At 37.9% G+C, this 19,050-nt stretch overlaps 1 protein-coding gene across 1 annotated transcript in view; it reads left to right on the plus strand.

Annotated features, from left to right (window-relative positions):
- The first annotated feature begins 289 nt into the window (after window positions 1-289).
- LOC112457128 (sodium channel protein 60E-like) overlaps window positions 290-19,050 on the plus strand; it is a 33,819-nt gene continuing 15,058 nt past the window's right edge. Inside the window, exons 1-10 of the mRNA XM_025020022.1 lie at window positions 290-501; window positions 4,403-4,623; window positions 7,761-7,941; window positions 10,889-10,966; window positions 12,723-12,864; window positions 13,432-13,566; window positions 13,814-14,028; window positions 15,954-16,420; window positions 17,035-17,123; window positions 17,622-18,979. Of these exons, the coding sequence (XP_024875790.1) occupies window positions 440-501; window positions 4,403-4,623; window positions 7,761-7,941; window positions 10,889-10,966; window positions 12,723-12,864; window positions 13,432-13,566; window positions 13,814-14,028; window positions 15,954-16,420; window positions 17,035-17,123; window positions 17,622-18,979 (2,948 nt within the window). The 5' untranslated portion in view covers window positions 290-439. The remainder of the gene's footprint in view (window positions 502-4,402; window positions 4,624-7,760; window positions 7,942-10,888; window positions 10,967-12,722; window positions 12,865-13,431; window positions 13,567-13,813; window positions 14,029-15,953; window positions 16,421-17,034; window positions 17,124-17,621; window positions 18,980-19,050) is intronic.

Genomic DNA, 19,050 nt, shown 5'->3' on the forward strand with positions numbered 1-19,050 from the left:
TATTACGAAGGTATTCAACAATACCTGAATTGAAAATTATCTTGAAAATTTTCTTGGCGGATTAGCGCAACGAAAATGATTATAACAATAACAAGATTATGCAACAGAGCGAAATGTTTATAATTTGTAATCTGTAACAATATCTGCATGTGTACATGATATCACGTATGCTGTCTGAGAATCAGGATATCGCGGTAATCTATTTTAAATCTCCTTCCATCCCGACCCGCATTCAGACTCGGAAATTCATCGGCAATAAGACAATAAGAGCTCGTTTATTCTTGTGTTTCAGACGTTCTGCGTGGTATCCAAGAGGTTCCGCAAGAACTATATTCATAGATTTACGGCGACCAACAGTTGGTTCATATTCTCCCCGTGGAATCCTATTCGGCGGTGCTGTATCTTCCTAAGTACGAATCAGTACTTCGATTACGTGGTCATGGCTACTATCCTTCTTAACTGCGTCTTCCTGGCCATGACCGAAACCGTCGAGGAAGCCGAGTAAGTATAGACTGGTGCCTCATGCTTATGCAGTAGCAGCGACTAGTCGATCGTCAATAATTTAAACTGTGCTTACTTGTGTTGCCGTTATAAAATAAAACAATCGTACTTCTTTAAAAATAACGGTCGCAGTGCTATTTATAGTCATTATAAAATATTTAAACACAGAATTTAAAAATTCAGTAACGCATTAACTAATTTCGAATCAATTGTTTCTTAGCAAAAATTTAATTAGACCTACATTTTTCGTTTTATTTCTCAATTTTTAATATTAAATATTTTGGTTATTAATAATTATTATCAATATACATCATAATATCATCATTAAATATTTAATAAATAAAATCATAAAACATTAATGTATCGCATAATTTATACAAGGCTATATATTATTAAAAATTTAGTATAGCAAAATCCGCCTTGAAAATTCGGTAAAGAAAGTTGTAAAGAAAAAATTTTTTATTTCCAGGTGCTTGTAAAACCAATTGAAGATTAAAGCCTTTAATATTTCGCGATTTTGTTAAGAAAAATTTGTCTTTAAGTATTGGGCACAAAATCTATTTAATCATTTTATATTTTAAAATATAAGGTAACTCCGCATTCGAATTAATTTGCTAATTAATCATGTCTACAAGTAATATCTGCGGAATAATAAGAGTCTGATATTGTCATTTCGCGAGAAAGGCATTCTTTATTAATACTGCAGTCGTAATATTGTTTTCTTTGTTCTCTTGTTCCTTTATTCACTCATATAAATGTGCAAAGATATGATAAATGTGCATTAGAACGTTCTAAAGACAATTCAGAAACAAAGGCAAGTAATTACCAGCGGTCGCGTTACGTAAAATACTTTCTCAGAAAGCACACGAACGTAAATATGCATGTTTTCTTACGATTTTGACAGCTACTGCAGCTTTGTTCTCGAGATTTTAAAAAATCCGGAAAGCTATAAAATTGTTTGCTAATCAAAAATCTAATTCCGAGCACTCCGCTTTCGGTGCAAAGACACGATTACATTTTTTTCATTCGCATTTTTTTCATCGCATTTTGGAAGCCGCTCGCTTTCAGAATCAATCAAAGTTGCCAAATTCTCAATTCGATATGTTTCGGCTATAGTGCTCGCGAATTTTATCGAATATTGGTTATTATTTGTACACTTTTTCTACTTAATATTTTTTATCACAGTTATATAATAACGATTGGAAGAGCAAATTTCTAATTAACTCGAGCACGCAGTTATCTCTTGTTTTCGAATTTTGTGATCGATCTGTTTACCACAAGTCAATCACTAATAATCTCGCCTATTTTATTCTGTTTTTAATGCTATTATTTTTGTTCAATTCCAGAGAGTACAAAATATAATAAAACTGCGTGGCTCACGTTATCACGCGAAGCAAAAAAAATTAAAAATGATCGGAATAAATCACCATTAAAGTGATTTAATAAGCTATTCTTCCGAAATGGTGCATAACTATTAAAAGAAATTATACTAGAGTTGTTTTATTATAGTCGAGATCAAATCTTTCTGACGCGTTGATTTCTTTGGGCAGACGTCAGATCGTAAAGTATAAACCCATAAAAACTTTTTAATATCCGCATTATAAACGTTTAGTGGAGTTAATATCTTCAGACATTGTTTTATCGCAGTCTCTGAACTATAAAACTGATTTAATGGAGTCGATACCTTCCTTTTTTCTCTTCTCTCATACACCAATATTTTCTTTATAGGTAATTCTCTAAATATTTTTACAATTTCTTTAAATATTTGAAGAAATATCTGTTTTATTTCTTTAATAAACAAGTATCTTTTATTGAGATTTACTTTTATTGAGTGATTCCGTTACAAAAAGCACAATTCGTTTGCCTTGCCCCACTATCTTGAAATTCATCTTGAAATTTATCTATAGTCATTTAGCACATTGTGCACGCCCTGTTAGACTAGACTTGCGTTAAGCTTTAGTTAGGCTTTTGTCAGTTAATCGAAATCCGTGCGGCATTCTGGGAGTTAAAGACAGGCCTGACGCGTTCTCTTTAAACATGCACAACTGGCGTTCATTTCATATGTGTTCGCTTAGCATGTAATCCTCTTAAGCTAAGTATCCTCCAGCGAGTAACTCGCGACAGTTCTCGCCGACTGCGGATAGCAATTCGTTTAACGTGCTTCCGCCGAATATGTCTCGCGGTAATTTTCCGCAACTGCGGTCTGAGCGAAGGCGTGCCAGATTAACGAGGCTTTCAGGATGGTGAATAAGCGATCTCTTCAGAGTTCCTTTCGGGAAGTTAATTGGCCTAACTCGCTTAATATAATGAGGAACTTATAGACGTTTCATAGACGCACACAGTTTAGCATCTATTGGAAAATATTAATTTTTTATTAATAACTTTATTAATAACTCTCAAGCAGGGAGCTGAAGGGGAAGCTCTGCTTAAAATCGTCGCTTTATTTAAGTTATCTCTATATAAGCTATCTCTGTAGAATAAAATAAATATAACTGATGTGCCTAAGCATAATTAATTAATATTGTGATGCTAAGGTACTCGACACCCACGACAGAGCATCGATATTTCGATGCTTTTCATGCTATTTTCTATAATTTGAACGCAATTTCGATGATCCCACGCTCGTGTCGATCCCACGCTGGAATCGCGCAAAATGTTCATTAGGAACATTCGCGTCGCTATGCGATCGAGGAGAGCACCTCATCACGCCGCACAAAAGCGGAAACAAAGGCGGACGCGCCGCTGGTTATTCCGTATACCCTCGGCGCGGAATGTGGGTCCGGGGGATGCAACGGATGTGGTGCAGCGCCAATGCATCTCCGCGCGGAGAATGCCGCAGGGCGCGACGTCCGAGACGCGGATGGAAGCTTTAAAGACCGCTCTCTCGCCGGTGTCGTCGAATTGGGTCGAAATTCAGTGCCGCTGTGCACGGCACCGGCGAGAGTCGAAGCCGAGGGAAAAGGTTCGTGGAGGAAAATTCGCGACGTCGTCGATTTCGTCGAAAATAATATATAGACAAAATTTTCGTAAATTGCAAATAAGTGGCTCTAATGTTTCCAGAAATGCGACCAGAATTTCTATCGCCCTTGGCTGTTCCGTAACGGTTTACGTAATGTTTCAACGTGTATAGGACAACGTAAAACGATATAAAGATTTTTCATGAGACGGCTATTCCATAAGCATGATGTATTTGTATTGTTGAGAAAGTTAAATTGATTGCTAGCAAATCTGTGTTTGTAATACTGCTTGAGATGATTGATTCGGTACAGGTGTTTATAGAACAAGATGATTTATACGAATGTAAGTCTATAGATCTGCATCTAATCTCAATTTGAAATGTAAAGTTTAGTTTACGTGCTTATAAAATTACGCACAAAAATATTATTACGCGGGTGTTATTTTGATTAATACAGAATAAAAAAAGTATATATCTATTAATTGTAATTAATATGTACTTTATTTATTCTGTATTAATTAATCTCTATTTATAAGAGACCTAGAATATATTTAAATTTAATGTAAAGAAAAAGAAGTTGTTAGATTTGTTATTGTATTTTTTATACGATGCTCGTAATAGAAAATCAAACTTTTCACTAAATATTATCTAAGTAGTTAAGTTTCATTATTTTTCATAATATAACAGTTTTCATATGCAGAACAAAGTTTGAGATAATCTAAATAAGATGCCTTACATTTCTTAAAAATCATAAAACTGTAGGGAAAGATGACTTACAGTTAAATTCCAACTTCGTCATGGAATAAATTTGTCGAAGCTGGTTACAGGAAACTGCGGTAGTTCGGACATGTTCTATATAACATTTTGACTTCCCCGTAAACATGTCCCGATAACGAACGGCAGCGGATAGTTGATCTGATGTCCGATGTTTCTCCGATGTTACAGATATATCTTCCTACTTATATACACGGCGGAAATGGTGATAAAATCAATCGCGAAGGGATTTATACTGAACAAGTACACTTATCTACGGAATCCCTGGAATTGGTTGGACTTCGTGGTGATTACCAGCGGATACGCCACTATCGGGATGGAAGTCGGGAATCTGGCCGGTCTCAGGACGTTCAGGGTGTTGAGAGCACTTAAGACTGTATCCATTATGCCAGGTAATATAGCGAATCTGTGGCACGTATTTTTCGCCGCGTTTGATTCGACCGAGAACGGGAGTGCTGAACAGAGTTCCTCTATATTAAAAAGTTGCAACGACGATCTCTAGTTCAATCTTTTGAAAACTTAATGAGAAGAAAACATCGAAACAGTTAAATTGAGAAATTTAGCTTTAGTACACAATTTTTGCGAGGCGATTACTTTACGCAATTAAACATAATACAGCGATTATATATATTTCTTTTCTCTTTGATTGTGAGTTAAAATATTTACAAATATCGCGAATGAAACAACTGAACGCGAGTGTATATATCGATGTGTATTGATGATTATAGTTGACAAAATATTAAGCACCGGTTTACGCTGCAGCGATTAAATGCGCGCGATCAATAACAGTAGACACGTATTAATTAGCTGCGGATAAACTGACCGCTTCTTGTATTAATTCTGGCTTTAAATCAAGCCCGCATTTATGTACCTTTCGCTGAAATGAGCATAAACAATTGCTCCGAATAGCTAAAAATCGCTTGCTTTTGCGTGCCAGCGTAATGCAGCGTGATTTATCGCGTTAATCTATTCGCATGACAGAAACCGAGTGACGTATCGCGGCAGAATTCGTAATACAGTTGCGGGCTTGCGTTTATTATTCAGATATTTATACGTATCTTTTTTGACACCCATTATTATTATTATTATTATCTTTACAATATCGTGCATTAATGGCTTGATCGAAATTACAATATTCCACATCAGAATTCAACGCAATGTTCCGCATACATAACTAAACGTTCGCGGCACGTACGTCTATTTTTTGCGGTCGCGTATGATTGCGTATTAATATATGCATGAGAACGTTTAGCGGGACGTCGGTTCCGTTCGCGAATCGCTCGCATTTATCGCATAATCGTTTTCCCTGCAACCTCTCGCAATATCCAGCACCGAAGATCCACTTGGTGGGACTGCACGTTTGTAAATTTGCGACAGTGTGTTAAAGGGAATTGCCGAGCTTTCGCGTCACGTGGCTACATCGCGCTCGAATCGAGAGAGAGAAAGATTTGCGATCCTTGATCGGTTATGTGTCACGGCCAAGTATGTTCGCAATGGGCAACGATGGATTTGACATTTGCGATATGGAATCGTCGATAGGCAGTTTACGGTGATGCGTACAAAACGAGAGCAAAGTGCGATCCGATTTTTATCTTTGATTTACCGACCCGAGGAATTTATGGGTACGATCAAATTTATGAAGAAAGGTTATTTATCATTATTCCGAATTTTCCCGAGAACAATATTATTAGAATTGAAAATTACCCGAAAATGTTTGGTGTCTGGGATCGCTGAAAATCTCTCGAATGATAATGCCACATTATCATAAACGTGCGAAGGTAGTTTGCATATTTACGACAATGTTGCATTATCATCTGCACTTTTGTGTCGCTTTTCAAGTCGCTTTTCAAGTCAAGATACCAAGTACCTTATAAACTCAAGTTAAACTTCAGGTTTACTTTAACTTATTATAATTTCTTGAATATGCGTCGAACATTTCTCTACAATTCCATTTAATTAAACTTTTTGTTTATTTTTTTTTCTTAATTCTTCCAGCTTGTTATCGAGATCGTCGTACGATTTACAAAAATCGTGCGTTTAGATACCGGCCGTTCTATATTTATTCACGGGAAATAAAAGTGATGGATGAAAATTATCTGGCAAGACGCGCACGGCGAAACGATAATAATGGCACAACATACGCCGAGCGGCTTTAGACCGAGTACGTCGAAACTTCAGCGCGAAATAACAAAGCGAGAGGACGGAAGGCAAGGAAACGGATGGCTAAGGCAATTCTCGGTCTCCAAATTACAGAGATCAAAAGGTATAATGGGAGATCATAAAGCGGCAGTCCGTCTCTGGCTACTCGAACGAAAAACACAAAGCGTCTGCGGCCCCAGAATGGCGGAAGCGGATTTAAGTCTCCACGGTGAAGAGATGACGGGTTGACCTGGGTGTATACAGAGAACGGCGAACTTTGACCGAAGTTCGCAGGAAACTCGAATGCGGTGAATGTCGTCTCTTGGTGATCCCGCATGGACCGCCACGGAGATTATTCCTGATATTATCGAAACCGTTCCGTTTCGCATCTATCGTACGTCCGATGAAAGGGACCGTGATTTATCTTGACGGTCCGTCTGATATCGATTTCAAATGCCGCGTGTGCAAATCGAAAAAGTGCGCGAATGTACACGGCTATTCATACCGAACATGATTTATTGATTCGACTGGAAAAAGCCTTTTGCCCAGTGCGTTCCAATATCGGAGTAAAAACCTTGGTAAAAACAAATTAGATGAGAAACTTTTAATATTCGCGAATATGCATGATTAACGCTGCAAATTAAGGATCTTCGATCCCCCTAAGATTCTCTTTGGTAATCTCGAAAAATCGTCTAAGTTATACGGGTCGAGCGCATACGACCTGATAAGATAAGAGATCGTAGTGCATTTCTATAGCACGGCGTTTTTGAGAACAATCGAAGGCCGCGGGATAGCTTACTCGTGCTTCGCGAGATTCTTAAAGATCGATGAAATGAATGCCCCGCTAACGATACGCTAGAATGAATGACGCATCTTCGGCAGTAGGTCAATAGGATGTCTCTCAAGTAAAGCTGCTCGGAAAAATCGGCTGCGACTTTGCGAGACTAACGGCGAACGTTAATAATCTAAGACACGCACGAAGATTAAATTGTTTAATAAATTAGAAAATGTTAGAATATTACTTGCCGCGCGCGAAAACTTTTAACTATTAATATTAAGTAACTTAGGCCACTTAGGTCGGGTTCGATCGAACTTCGATCAACTCCATCGGCGATTAGTTCAACCGGCAGAATTGCTTAAAGCAAAATTTCTAACTACATAATGCGTTGTTCTTAATCTAATCTTTTTGCCATGTAATAAACAACAAGAAATTTATAATTCTATCCATGTTAACAAAAGTATTTGATAAGCTAATTGCTGATTAAGTTAATCAGAATTTGGTCGAAGTCATCGCTAGCTGTTAAGAAGAATTCTATTAAAATAATCTACACACAAGCATGTACATTTATGATATTAAAGAAAATTACGTGAGTTGTGATGTATGTTGCAGGTCTAAAAACTATCATCAACGCGCTGTTACACAGCTTCAAGCAACTTGCCGAAGTAATGACGCTGACAATTTTCTGTCTGATGGTTTTTGCACTGTTCGCCTTGCAAGTTTATATGGGCGAACTTAGGAATAAGTGTGTGAAGCATCAAGAGCCGAATGCCACACAAATCGACTGGAGGGAGTAAGTTATTTTTATTATTACGCTTGCGTAAGATCAGATTTTAATTAATTCCGAATTTTTCTCCGAAATTGATAAATGTTCTCATTCGTTTAAATATATTCGAATTATATTAAGCAAATTTTAAACATTAGGTAATATTGATTCTATATAAAATGTTTATAAAGTTTTCATTTTCATGAATTAAGTATGATATTTAGTTATTTAACAAAATATTGGATTTCATATTAGCACTGTTTTTTTGTTCATACTTCGAGGAATTTTATCGTGAAACCGAAATAGTTGCAGATAATTTAAACTCGAAAAATAATTACTTTTGGATATTTTTGACATTTCTCTAAATCACAGAGAATTGTATATAGGAGAACTGCGAAGTATTATATTAAACCGGTAGTTGAAAATATGATTCCGCAAAATTTTTGCTAGAGAGATATATTACATAACGTAGCTGAAACTGTTTGATATTCCAATGCAGAGACTCTCGCGTTATTTTTGCGTATTTTCAAATACAAACGTGCTTCTTAATTAAAATATTATCCTACACAAAAATTGTATCGACTTTAACGAAAAAGTAGTATACATTTATTACGATCTTTCTCATCGCAAAATTGTTAACGATTCATAATAAATCACGATTTGGTGATGTCCAATACGAAACTAATTGATAAATGATACATTAAGACACTTATTCGTATCGTAAAACAGATCGTGAAGGAGGAAATGTACGCTTAAACACGAGGACAACAAAGGATCATTACGAGTAATCAAGATGAACGTCCTGTGCATCGTCGTAGATATGTAAATCGTGCAGGATTGTTTAAAGCAGCGCTTAATCGTCGCTGTAGTCCGACCATAATCAACGACACGGTTTCCGCAAGCGTAGTGGTAAATCCAAACAGTCTGGTGGCCTAAGACCAACGGAATTAACGAGGAGTTTAGTAAACCCCTGTAGCAAATGCATGCTCAATCTCTTAACAAATACACACAGAGAGTGTTTTGCCTCTGAGCAATTATTGTTGCTAACCGAAATAAGATATATTCTTGTGAAAACACCCTGCGCTCGGGCACACTCTGCGCGGCTGACTGCTTCGTCGACCATAACTACTTGCGCCGCGAGAAATAATTTCCCTGGTGGCTCTGGTGCTGTCCTAACAAGTAGCTATCATTCAATTTCTTTTATAAATCGATAAAACAACATGAAATTAGTGTGAATAAAATATCGTGCAAATCCGTGACATATCAAAGCTGTCTTGAGTATTTTGTATTGTTACATTTCGAAAAGTAGTCGAAAGAAAGAGCAAGTTTTGATTAGGCCAGATAGATCAGAACGATAAATACGAAAACAAAGCACATGTCGGGGGAATATGTTCGTGTCGTAATCCGTCACTCGCGGCCGGTGTGTGGTGCACCGCGTCCCAACGAGCATTATTCGTTTCCGCATCCTCGGCGCGAGCGCGGTGCGGCGCGCGTTTACGAGCATCGTTATCAGGTTTCCGGTCGCGATGCCAAACGGGCCGCTCGCCGCGTGCTTAGGAAGCTATCCGTCGGCGGATCTCATTGTCCGCGCTTCCCGAGCCCCGACAGCATCGATCCGCGTTCGGTGCACGTTCCGTCGGATCGTGACGCGTGACGTGACGCTCTTCGGGGAGACGCACGGATGCGCCCGTTACGCGATGCACCGCATTAAAACTAAGAGGCACTCTCGAAAAGCACCGCTCTTTTTCTACGAGAGTCAAGTACACGGGGGGTGATTTATGCGAGGATTTATGCGCGCGGCTCGAGGTGGAAAAAAGTGCGGATATTTGCAAAAAATGGGAACGTTGCATTATTTATGAACTCGATTCCATAAGAAGAGAACCCTACGACTCGCATGCAATAAGAATTATTGTAAATTATATATCATAAATTATTATGATATTATATAAATTCGAGTTATAAAATATTGGCTGATGGCAGAAACAACAGCTTTCGATTTCTGATTTAGATTTCTGCGAAATGTTTAAAACTTATCTCGAATAAGATTTCCCTCAGGGGTTAAATTTAAATTTTGCAAAACTTGCTCTAGCGGTAAATTTATATAATTTTTTATGTTCAAATTAAAGCAAATATTAATAATATTAATAATGAAGGATGGAAATATAGTTCAAGTTCACTTTTTGTTAAAGAAACGATCGCATCTGTAACTCTGTATCAAATGGCAGTGAAGCACTACGTGGCAATTTGTTCCGCTCGGATATACCGCTTCACATCGATTAAACTGAATGGTCGGTAGCGTTGTATTTCTGTCGCGGATAGGTATCGCTGTACGATACGATGATCTTGCTGCTCGTCATGACGGGGGAAATGCGGCCGCAGGCGAAAGCCCATATAAGCAAATGATACGCGTATTCTCGCCGTATTAATTCTCGGCGAATGCAGCCACACGATTCCCATTTCATATCATTTAGGTAATTGAAGCGGTGGTCCAAAGCCAAATGCAGCGTTAAATGAAAACGAGAAATTAATCTTACTCTGTGTTGATTAAACTAATACTGACGCGACGCTCACCTCTGTTATCAATAATTTAAAGTAATTAATAATATGGTTTCTGAATAAAAGGAGAAACGTGTGGAAATTATGCATTCTGTCATAAAATAATCGTGATTTACAGTGTATATTCTGGTAAAAAAAATGTATGTTTGTAACCAGTTGTAAACGCGCTATCCTACACATCTGTCTTCTACATTGTCACGTTTTTTTATCGGATTTTACTCGAAGCTGATTCGATTCGTTCGCGCCGTATTGGACAGCAGCAAATTGAGGAAAACTGATCTGATAAATTGACTGCCGCGCGACGGCACGTAGAAAGACGGCAGGATATATAATTCTCTCGCTTTAAAATCTCCGGAGATCGCGGAGCCTTGCGGGACCTGACACAGGAACGCTAACGGAATTTTCGTGTCGCCAACAGGTGGACTTGGAACTCATCCAATTGGGCGTTCGACGAGGACGAGGAGCCGATTATCTGCGGCAACGTAACCGGCGCCAGGTTGGTGTCTCTCCCTGACGCTTATCCCCGATCCCACTTCAGATAAGCTAATTCGAGAGACGCGAGGGTCGCGTTACCTCTCGCGTCAACATCTCCTCTCTCTGACAAGTGCCATTTCGATTTCCCCCTCGCGAGGAGATTGCGAGGGAGGCGAGGAAAATGGCAAATTGCGAGGATGCCTCTTCGTGCCGATATACGTCTGTCCTGTAGCGAAATCTCTCAACGTCACGTTCATTCTTCTCGCGGTACTGGAGCAGTCGAAGAAGTTTTCGACACCCCGACGGAAATTTCATCCCACGCTGTGGAAAGATTTGCCCGACATCAAGTAAAGCGTTTGCAAAGAGAACTAGTTTTCCGTCACAGAAATTTCACGGCTTCTTGGAAAGAAAATTAATGGACGAAAACAAGAAAAACAAACGGAAACAAAATATATTAATAGAAATAGCTGGCAGTAATTTAATTAAAAATAGTATTGTTGATTCAATAACAGTATTAATACGTAATTCTCTTGTTTTAATAAACTTGTTTGTCTCATTATTAAAGTAACAAAATTATTTTGAAATAGATCGCTAATGCTGTTAAAAAATAGATCGTGTAGTTTTGAGAATTTTATAGTTATCCTTCCACACCACACAGTTTAGATATTTAAATAGAAAATTACGTTTAAAATGAGGATTGGTTTGTCCATAAAAATGATTCCGCTTTCGTAACGTGTTTCATCACGCGCTGCAAAACGTGTATACGGCGAATTGCGTCCAACGTCGAGTTTCAGAAACATAATACTCGTTCTCGATAAGACATAAATCACCCGTTGATTATCGGCGATTATGTAAAATCGTCAGGGAGCTGTTACAGATAATCACCGACGATATTACACGATCATTTCTTATAGCTGCCAGTTAATCACGAGCGACGTAAGGATATTTCCATTATAATATCCGGTTATACGCGATCTCGCGAGCGTGTCATTCGTCCGATCGGTTTATTTCGTGCACTCTAGCGAACGTGCGCGAGGGCATCTCTATATTCATCGATTTTCGGCGAGCATCCATTCCCCAAATGATTACACCGGGCGCACGTACGCGCGACGGAATTCGTTCGGCTCATATAAATAAGTTTGCAAAAGCTTTACTGCTTTACGGCGGCTCATGAACTTTACAGCGCTCTTTCGGTGTCGGTGCGGTGTCCCGCGGAAAGTAGGCTTTTTATTCGATCGATACGTCCGGGCTGTGACGGTTTCTTTGCACTTTCGATGACATTCCTGTAAAGAACTCGGCCGACCGAGGAAATATTACGCTTATGACAATTTTTCATGGATGTTTTACGTCGAATATTTTACCTTTTTTTATATTCAAAATCCAAATATTTGGAAACATCCAGATTTCGATAATTATTATTATCTTTTAATCATGTAAAGAACGTTACGTGAAAAAAAGAATTGAATGAATAATGAGACCAAGACGATAAATACATATTTTTCGTCTGAGAGAGAAAACGTTGCCGAACATGATGACAAGAGTTAAACAGTTGTGATTTTACAATGTCAATTTTTCAAAATAATGAGACGTTAATTATTCTCGCCCAACAAATGCAGGGTAGTCGATAATTGCACGGACTGGGCGTGAATACTAACGCGGTAAAGGCTAGCAGCGAGTAATATTTCCACACTTGATGATATACTGCGGACACTTGAAACGTTCTCACGGCTATCACGGATATTGCAGCGTCGGCAATGTGGGTCTTACCTATTTTCCAGGCACTGCAACGAGAGCTACACTTGTCTCTGCGTTGGCCCTAATCCAAACCACGGTTACACCAACTTCGATAATTTCCTGTGGTCGATGCTCACAACCTTTCAGCTGATTACCTTGGATTACTGGGAGGACGTCTACAACAAGGTCGCCGTCTGAAAGATTTTTCTTTGTTCGTCTCGCGGTATAAACGGGAATTGTAGCAACAGTCGTACGCTTTTTCGTGCTTCCAAATTTCTACAATGTGTCTTTCACACAAAGTTATATAAAATTCGCTATTCGTTTTGACCTGGTTTTCTCTGAATTTATATTAAACGAACAATTCAAGGAAATTAGTGGAGGAACGAATTTAACGTTTAATAAAAAACTGTTTAATAAAAAAATGCACGAAAATGAAGGTAATTGTTTCCCGTAGTTTCTTGGGCTTTGAATATAATTACTGTTTACCAAATTGCTCTACTATGTCAGAATTTTAGAAAATTTACAATTAAAGTTGCAAAAAGAATGTTCAAAAAAAATTTAATTTTTTGTTGAACAGTGGTTATCGGATATCACATACATAAATTGAAATTTATATTTTTTTGCGAGTGAAATTGAGATAGTTGTATCATCCAGAAAAATATCAGAAATATTTCAGCGTATCATATTTGTTGTCATAAATATTTTATAGGGCCATTCGTTATAAAAATGATAAATAAAGTTTCGCGGAAACAGGTGTTGTCGGCATGCGGACCTATTAGCGTCACGTTCTTCACAGTCGTCGTTTTCTTTGGATCATTTTATCTGCTAAACTTGATGCTGGCCGTCGTGGCGTTGAGTTATGAAGAAGAAGCCGAGATTACGAACGAGGTATGCCATCCATTTCGAATTTTTATGTACACCCATATTTTATACTTTAAAGCTGAATTTCGAAATACTACTGCGAAATATTAATTCGAGAACACCACTCGAAAAATAAATAAAACAGAGAGTTATGTTCACTTCTACAATAATGCACTAAAAATTCGTAATAACGTAATATATGTCGATCGTTTATCATTTTTTATCACGCCTTTTATGACCCTGTCTACATGTAGCCGAGTATTTCCGTGTGCAGGAACGAAGGAAAGACTTGACGGATCATCGTGAGGATTCGACGTTCAGTTTCGATCCGTCGAAAATCAACATTAAGACACTGACGAAAGATAAACAGAAGAGGATAGACGCCCGTAAAGGAGTCTTGCTCAGCAGTTATACGAGGAAGAAGACGCGTAGAAGAAAACGCGGGAGGAGCAGCGCCGGTCAGGAGAAAAACGGTGGTGCACGCAGCAGGTTTCTATATCCGTATTTACGACCGACTTTTCTACGGCTCGATTTGTCACGACCGTTGTTATCAGACACGCATGTCGTGCACATTTACTGAGTCATATGAATAAAATAGGGTTTTTTTAGTCTTGTTTAACTGAGAAAATGCTAAATACAAAACACATCAAAGTTGTTTATGTTTAAAATTAAAACATTTTTTCTTAAAAAAAAAAAAAGAAATTACTGAGAATTATATAAAAGAAATGCTTTTAGCTTTTTTTAATATACTTGGAAAAATATAAATAAAAATGTTTAAATGTTGATTTATATATACGTATAAAGTATAAAGCTTTTATAAATGAAGAAATTAAGGAGACATTTTGTTTTTGCTCTTATTCGAAGAAAATAATGTTTTGTAACAAAACTATGAGTGGAAATATTAAAATATATTTTCATGTGCATATTTGCTTTTTTAAGTAAAAAGTTGTAGTAAGTGTAACGAAAGCGGTCTTAATCCTGTCAGCATCTCCGCGCTAAAAGTATTCAGTACTTTCGTGCATTTATCGTATACGGAAGGTTAAAATAATATCTAAAACACCCGTATACATATATACATATGTATATATATGTATATACATATAATGCAGCTTGCTGCGAAGTCGTTAAACTGCAGCAAGCTGGTTCTGGAAAGACAGAAAGAAAGAAAGAAACATCGTAAACGCCCTCATTTCCAAGAAACTGTAATAAAAGAAAAGAAGGGAAATGTGCTTGCCTTGCAATCTCACAATGGTAGGCCATACAATATGGAATTCATATTCCAACGAACTTTGTACAATCTATCTCAGAATTATCGCTACTGTCTTCATCTACGGTTTCTTTTATCGACTCGCAATCGTTTTATATTTAGCGAAAATTTGATCAAACGTTTTTTATTTAATTACTTGCAGCTAATTTTCCAATATATTACAATGCTGTTAAATCAAAGTCTACTTAAAATGAATTAGAGGATAAAATTTTGTAAAAATTAATGCATTAATTTTTTATTTTAATTGCTTATAATTATTGCTTATAATTATTACTTTGAATTGTTCGTACTTCGATTTTTTGTTTTGACAGAAACTAGACTCCATCTTGGTTAAAGAAATTAGAAAAAAAGAATAGCGATTGTTTATTATTAATTTGAAGAAATTAATTGTCACGTAAATCAAAAAGGGCTTTACTTCCTGAATGACACAAAATTATTTTCTTTTATAATTTATAGGTAATTCCTTATAACAATCTTATTACAAAATTAATTTTTTTCAAATCCTTTTTTATCTTGCATCATATTTTTCATAAGTTTCCAATACATCGATCAACAAATTTTAACAATAAATTGCAAATTTTCTTTGAATTATTAAATTTTAACACTACCTGGAATGACCTGATTTAGTAATACGTACAATCAGGAAGTGCCTGGGTATTCCCCGAGTTAATGTCATTATTATAAGCATCGATTTCGCGTAGAACCTAGCTGCAACTTCATACAGTCCCGAGTCTAATTAGTATAATTAGTCTAATGCTTCGAATAATCGTTTATTCGTCCGGTACGATCCTAGCCCTTTAAAATTGCAGTTTGCTAGATCGCGTAGCGATTAGGAACTTAAACGTCTAACACACTGTGAATTAAGTATTTATGAAAATTATATATAGAATGATATAGAAATAGAAGAAAATAATCTTAAAATAATCTCAGTTGAATAATATTTCTCTGGATATTCTATAACATGAAAAATTAAAGAAAGTTGCTGTCAAATATTAAATATAAAAATAATATTAACTATATATACACATTCTTAAAACTCAATATTTCTCGTTTAGATTTCTTTGTACAGGATAAAATAGTTTTTTTTTTATACATTGAATTTAAACATTGAATTTCTTCTGAAGTATAACGTTAAATTCTATTGCAGATCCATTACACCCAGTCCGAGTCCAAGTCCCAGGCACTCCAGTGTACGGCCTTGCCACTTGCCGCTCCAGAACATTAGTCCCAGACCGCCGGAACCCAATACGGTTCACCGGCTGGCGCCGAATCGGGGTATGTTGCACTCCAGGCAAGCCAGCAACAATAGCAATCAACAGTCGTCTTTGGATGACTCCGGGGTGGTGGATGACCACGACGGCGACGATGTCACGTCCGCCGAGGAACATGACAAACGGGAACATCGCGTCGAGAAATCGCAGGAGAAATCCCCGAGGGAACACGGCAGGGTCCAACCAGCCCAACAAATGCGCCCGGATTGCCCACCGGCGCCGGTCACCGTGTCGGTGAGGACTGGCAATCGGGAGATTCGAGTGCTCAAGTGCAACGGGGTCAAAACCAAGAAACATATGTACGCGCTGCCGCCAGAGTACCTGTCGCATATTGTAGTTTTAGGTGAGCGAGAACTACGGCATGCTGACAGCGTTTATTTATTGAAATAATATTACTATAGCAATTGAATTAGCAGCTTGAAATATTTTTGGATCAATTTTTGAAGTTGATTTTTCCCCAATAGAGATACTGTGGAAAAATTTGTCAACCTCTCTTTTCGAATATTGTTATTGTGATTTAATTAAAATTCATGATTCTCAATGTTGAATGTTTCAAAGTTACGATAGATAATATTTGTTGCGCGAGTTATTTTATATAACTGAATTGGCGAACTAAAATTTGTCCTCTAATTAATTTAGCGCCATGTTTTGTTTAACCATATATATAAACTGTGTGCGATATTTTTTAGTTAAAATCAATTAATATTTGTTTTTTTAAATTACATATAATTCTGTAATTAATTAAAATACTTAATATTCAAAGCTTGCAATAGATAATAATGGCGCATGGACTGCATTATTTATTTAAAATTAGCTGTATTAGTATCTACACTATTTGTATATTCCGCGAACGAGGCATTATAATTTTATTTTTAGTATATTTTTTTTATTAAATTAAAAATATCTAGATTTGTTAAATGTACGTTAAAAATAAAATAACGTATTATGTAATTACAGATGATCTTCCAGATAGAAACTGCGATAAGTGTATTCAATGCTGCGTTGATTATGAAGGATGGCTGAGATTTCAGAACTGTCTGTATAAGGTAAATTTATTGATCCGGGTTAGTTACAAATTAGATGTGATTGGCCTAAATAAACGGCCACTAATTAGCATCGAACCAAAGTAAAACATACTTAACGTTGACCTGGTTCTACCCACACGAGATAGTTTTTCGAGGCGCGTAATTATATTAGGATTTACTTCGTCCTTCGTCACGTTTCACTAATTCAATTTTTAGGATTACAGAACGTTATTTCCAAACGTGATAGCAATATCTGGACATTATTATTTCGACTTAATTTTTATTCTTTTCTCACTTTAATTTAAAAAGAATAAAAATTGTATAATAATAAATTACTTTTATATTTATATATAACATAGAGATATATTATAAAATAAATTTCTAATTTGTAAAAAGAGAAATTCTTAATATTAATCTAATAAGGAATCAAATCGTATGCATAAATTGAAAAACTATCTTTCCGTAATCCTGTTTTGTGACGTGAAAACAAATCGCAGAATATATATAATTTGCGTTAAGGTGGTGAGAGATCCCCTGTTTGAACTAATGATCACCCTCTGCATCGTCTTGAACACCGGCTTCCTGGCGATGGAGCATCATGGCATGAGCGAGTCGATACGGCAGGCGCTCAACATCGGCAACAAGGTGTTCACCAGTATCTTTACGTTCGAATGCTTCCTGAAGCTCCTGGCGTTGAGTAAGGACTTCTTCAACAATGGCTGGAACAACTTCGACTTGATCATCGTTTCTGCGTCGCTTATCGATTTAACGTTCGAGTTAGTGGACGGTCTGTCGGTGATACGTGGTCTCAGATTGTTACGCGTTTTAAAGCTCGCGCAATCCTGGACGACGATGAAGGTTCTCCTCAGCATCATAATCTCAACGATAGGCGCGCTCGGTAATCTGACCTTCGTACTGCTGATCGTGATCTACATATTTGCTGTGATCGGGATGCAGTTGTTTAGCAAAGACTACACCCTGGACAAGTTCTATCCGGATCCGGTGCCGCGATGGAACTTCAACGATTTCTTCCATTCGTTCATGATGATATTCCGCATTTTATGCGGCGAGTGGATCGAGCCGCTGTGGGACTGCATGCGTGCGGAAAGAGACGACGGGCCGGGTACGTGCTTCGCGATATTCCTGCCGGCTCTGGTGATGGGCAACTTTATGGTCCTCAACCTCTTCTTGGCGTTGTTGCTCAACAGCTTCAATTCCGAGGAGCTGAAGCAGAAGAAAGAGGAAGTCCGCGACGAGTCAAAGCTCGCGCGTTCGTTCGACCGCATACGGTCGATCGTGCGTAAGCAGAAGCATCAGAAGGAGAATTCCGAGAACGAGAAGAATATCCGGCTGGAGCAGATCGTGCGCGAGGTGATGGATAAGTCCGACAAGGAGAAGTACGCGATACAGGAAACCGTGCTGAGCCTTCCCAAAGACAATATTTATAATAGATCGTATCAGGAGAGTCTCAATCAGCCGGTTTTCACGTACGACCCGATCTATCGTCAGGCTACTCTCACCACCTACTGTAGTCAGAGCAGTCAAGAGACGGTCAAGGAGAACAAGAAGCTGACCGAGAAGGGCAACAGCAACGAGACCAATCCGGAGGAGAGTATAGAGCTGGAAGTGCTGAAGGACGTCAACCCGGACGAGGAAGTAGCCATGCTGCCGGAGGAGAAGCCGACCATTCAAAACGACGAGAACATAGCGAAAAGGCCCTGGCATGCCCTCGTGAGTTACGTGGACGAACTCACGGTCGGAGGTAGAAGAGACAGTAAGGGAAGATATATCGACGGGATGGGCTCGTTTCCCGGGTTCGGCAGGAACAAGCAGCACAAGGAGCCGCTTGATTGCCTTCCCCAGCACTGCTACCAGAAGTAAGATGCATTTCTAGTTTTATCGGCATTTTAACATATAAAATGAAGACGTACGTTGCATATCCACTGAA

Source organism: Temnothorax curvispinosus, unplaced genomic scaffold (genome assembly GCF_003070985.1).
Source record: "Temnothorax curvispinosus isolate PA1 unplaced genomic scaffold, ASM307098v1 QBEX01007522.1, whole genome shotgun sequence".
In the NCBI taxonomy this organism is placed as follows: domain Eukaryota; kingdom Metazoa; phylum Arthropoda; class Insecta; order Hymenoptera; family Formicidae; genus Temnothorax; species Temnothorax curvispinosus.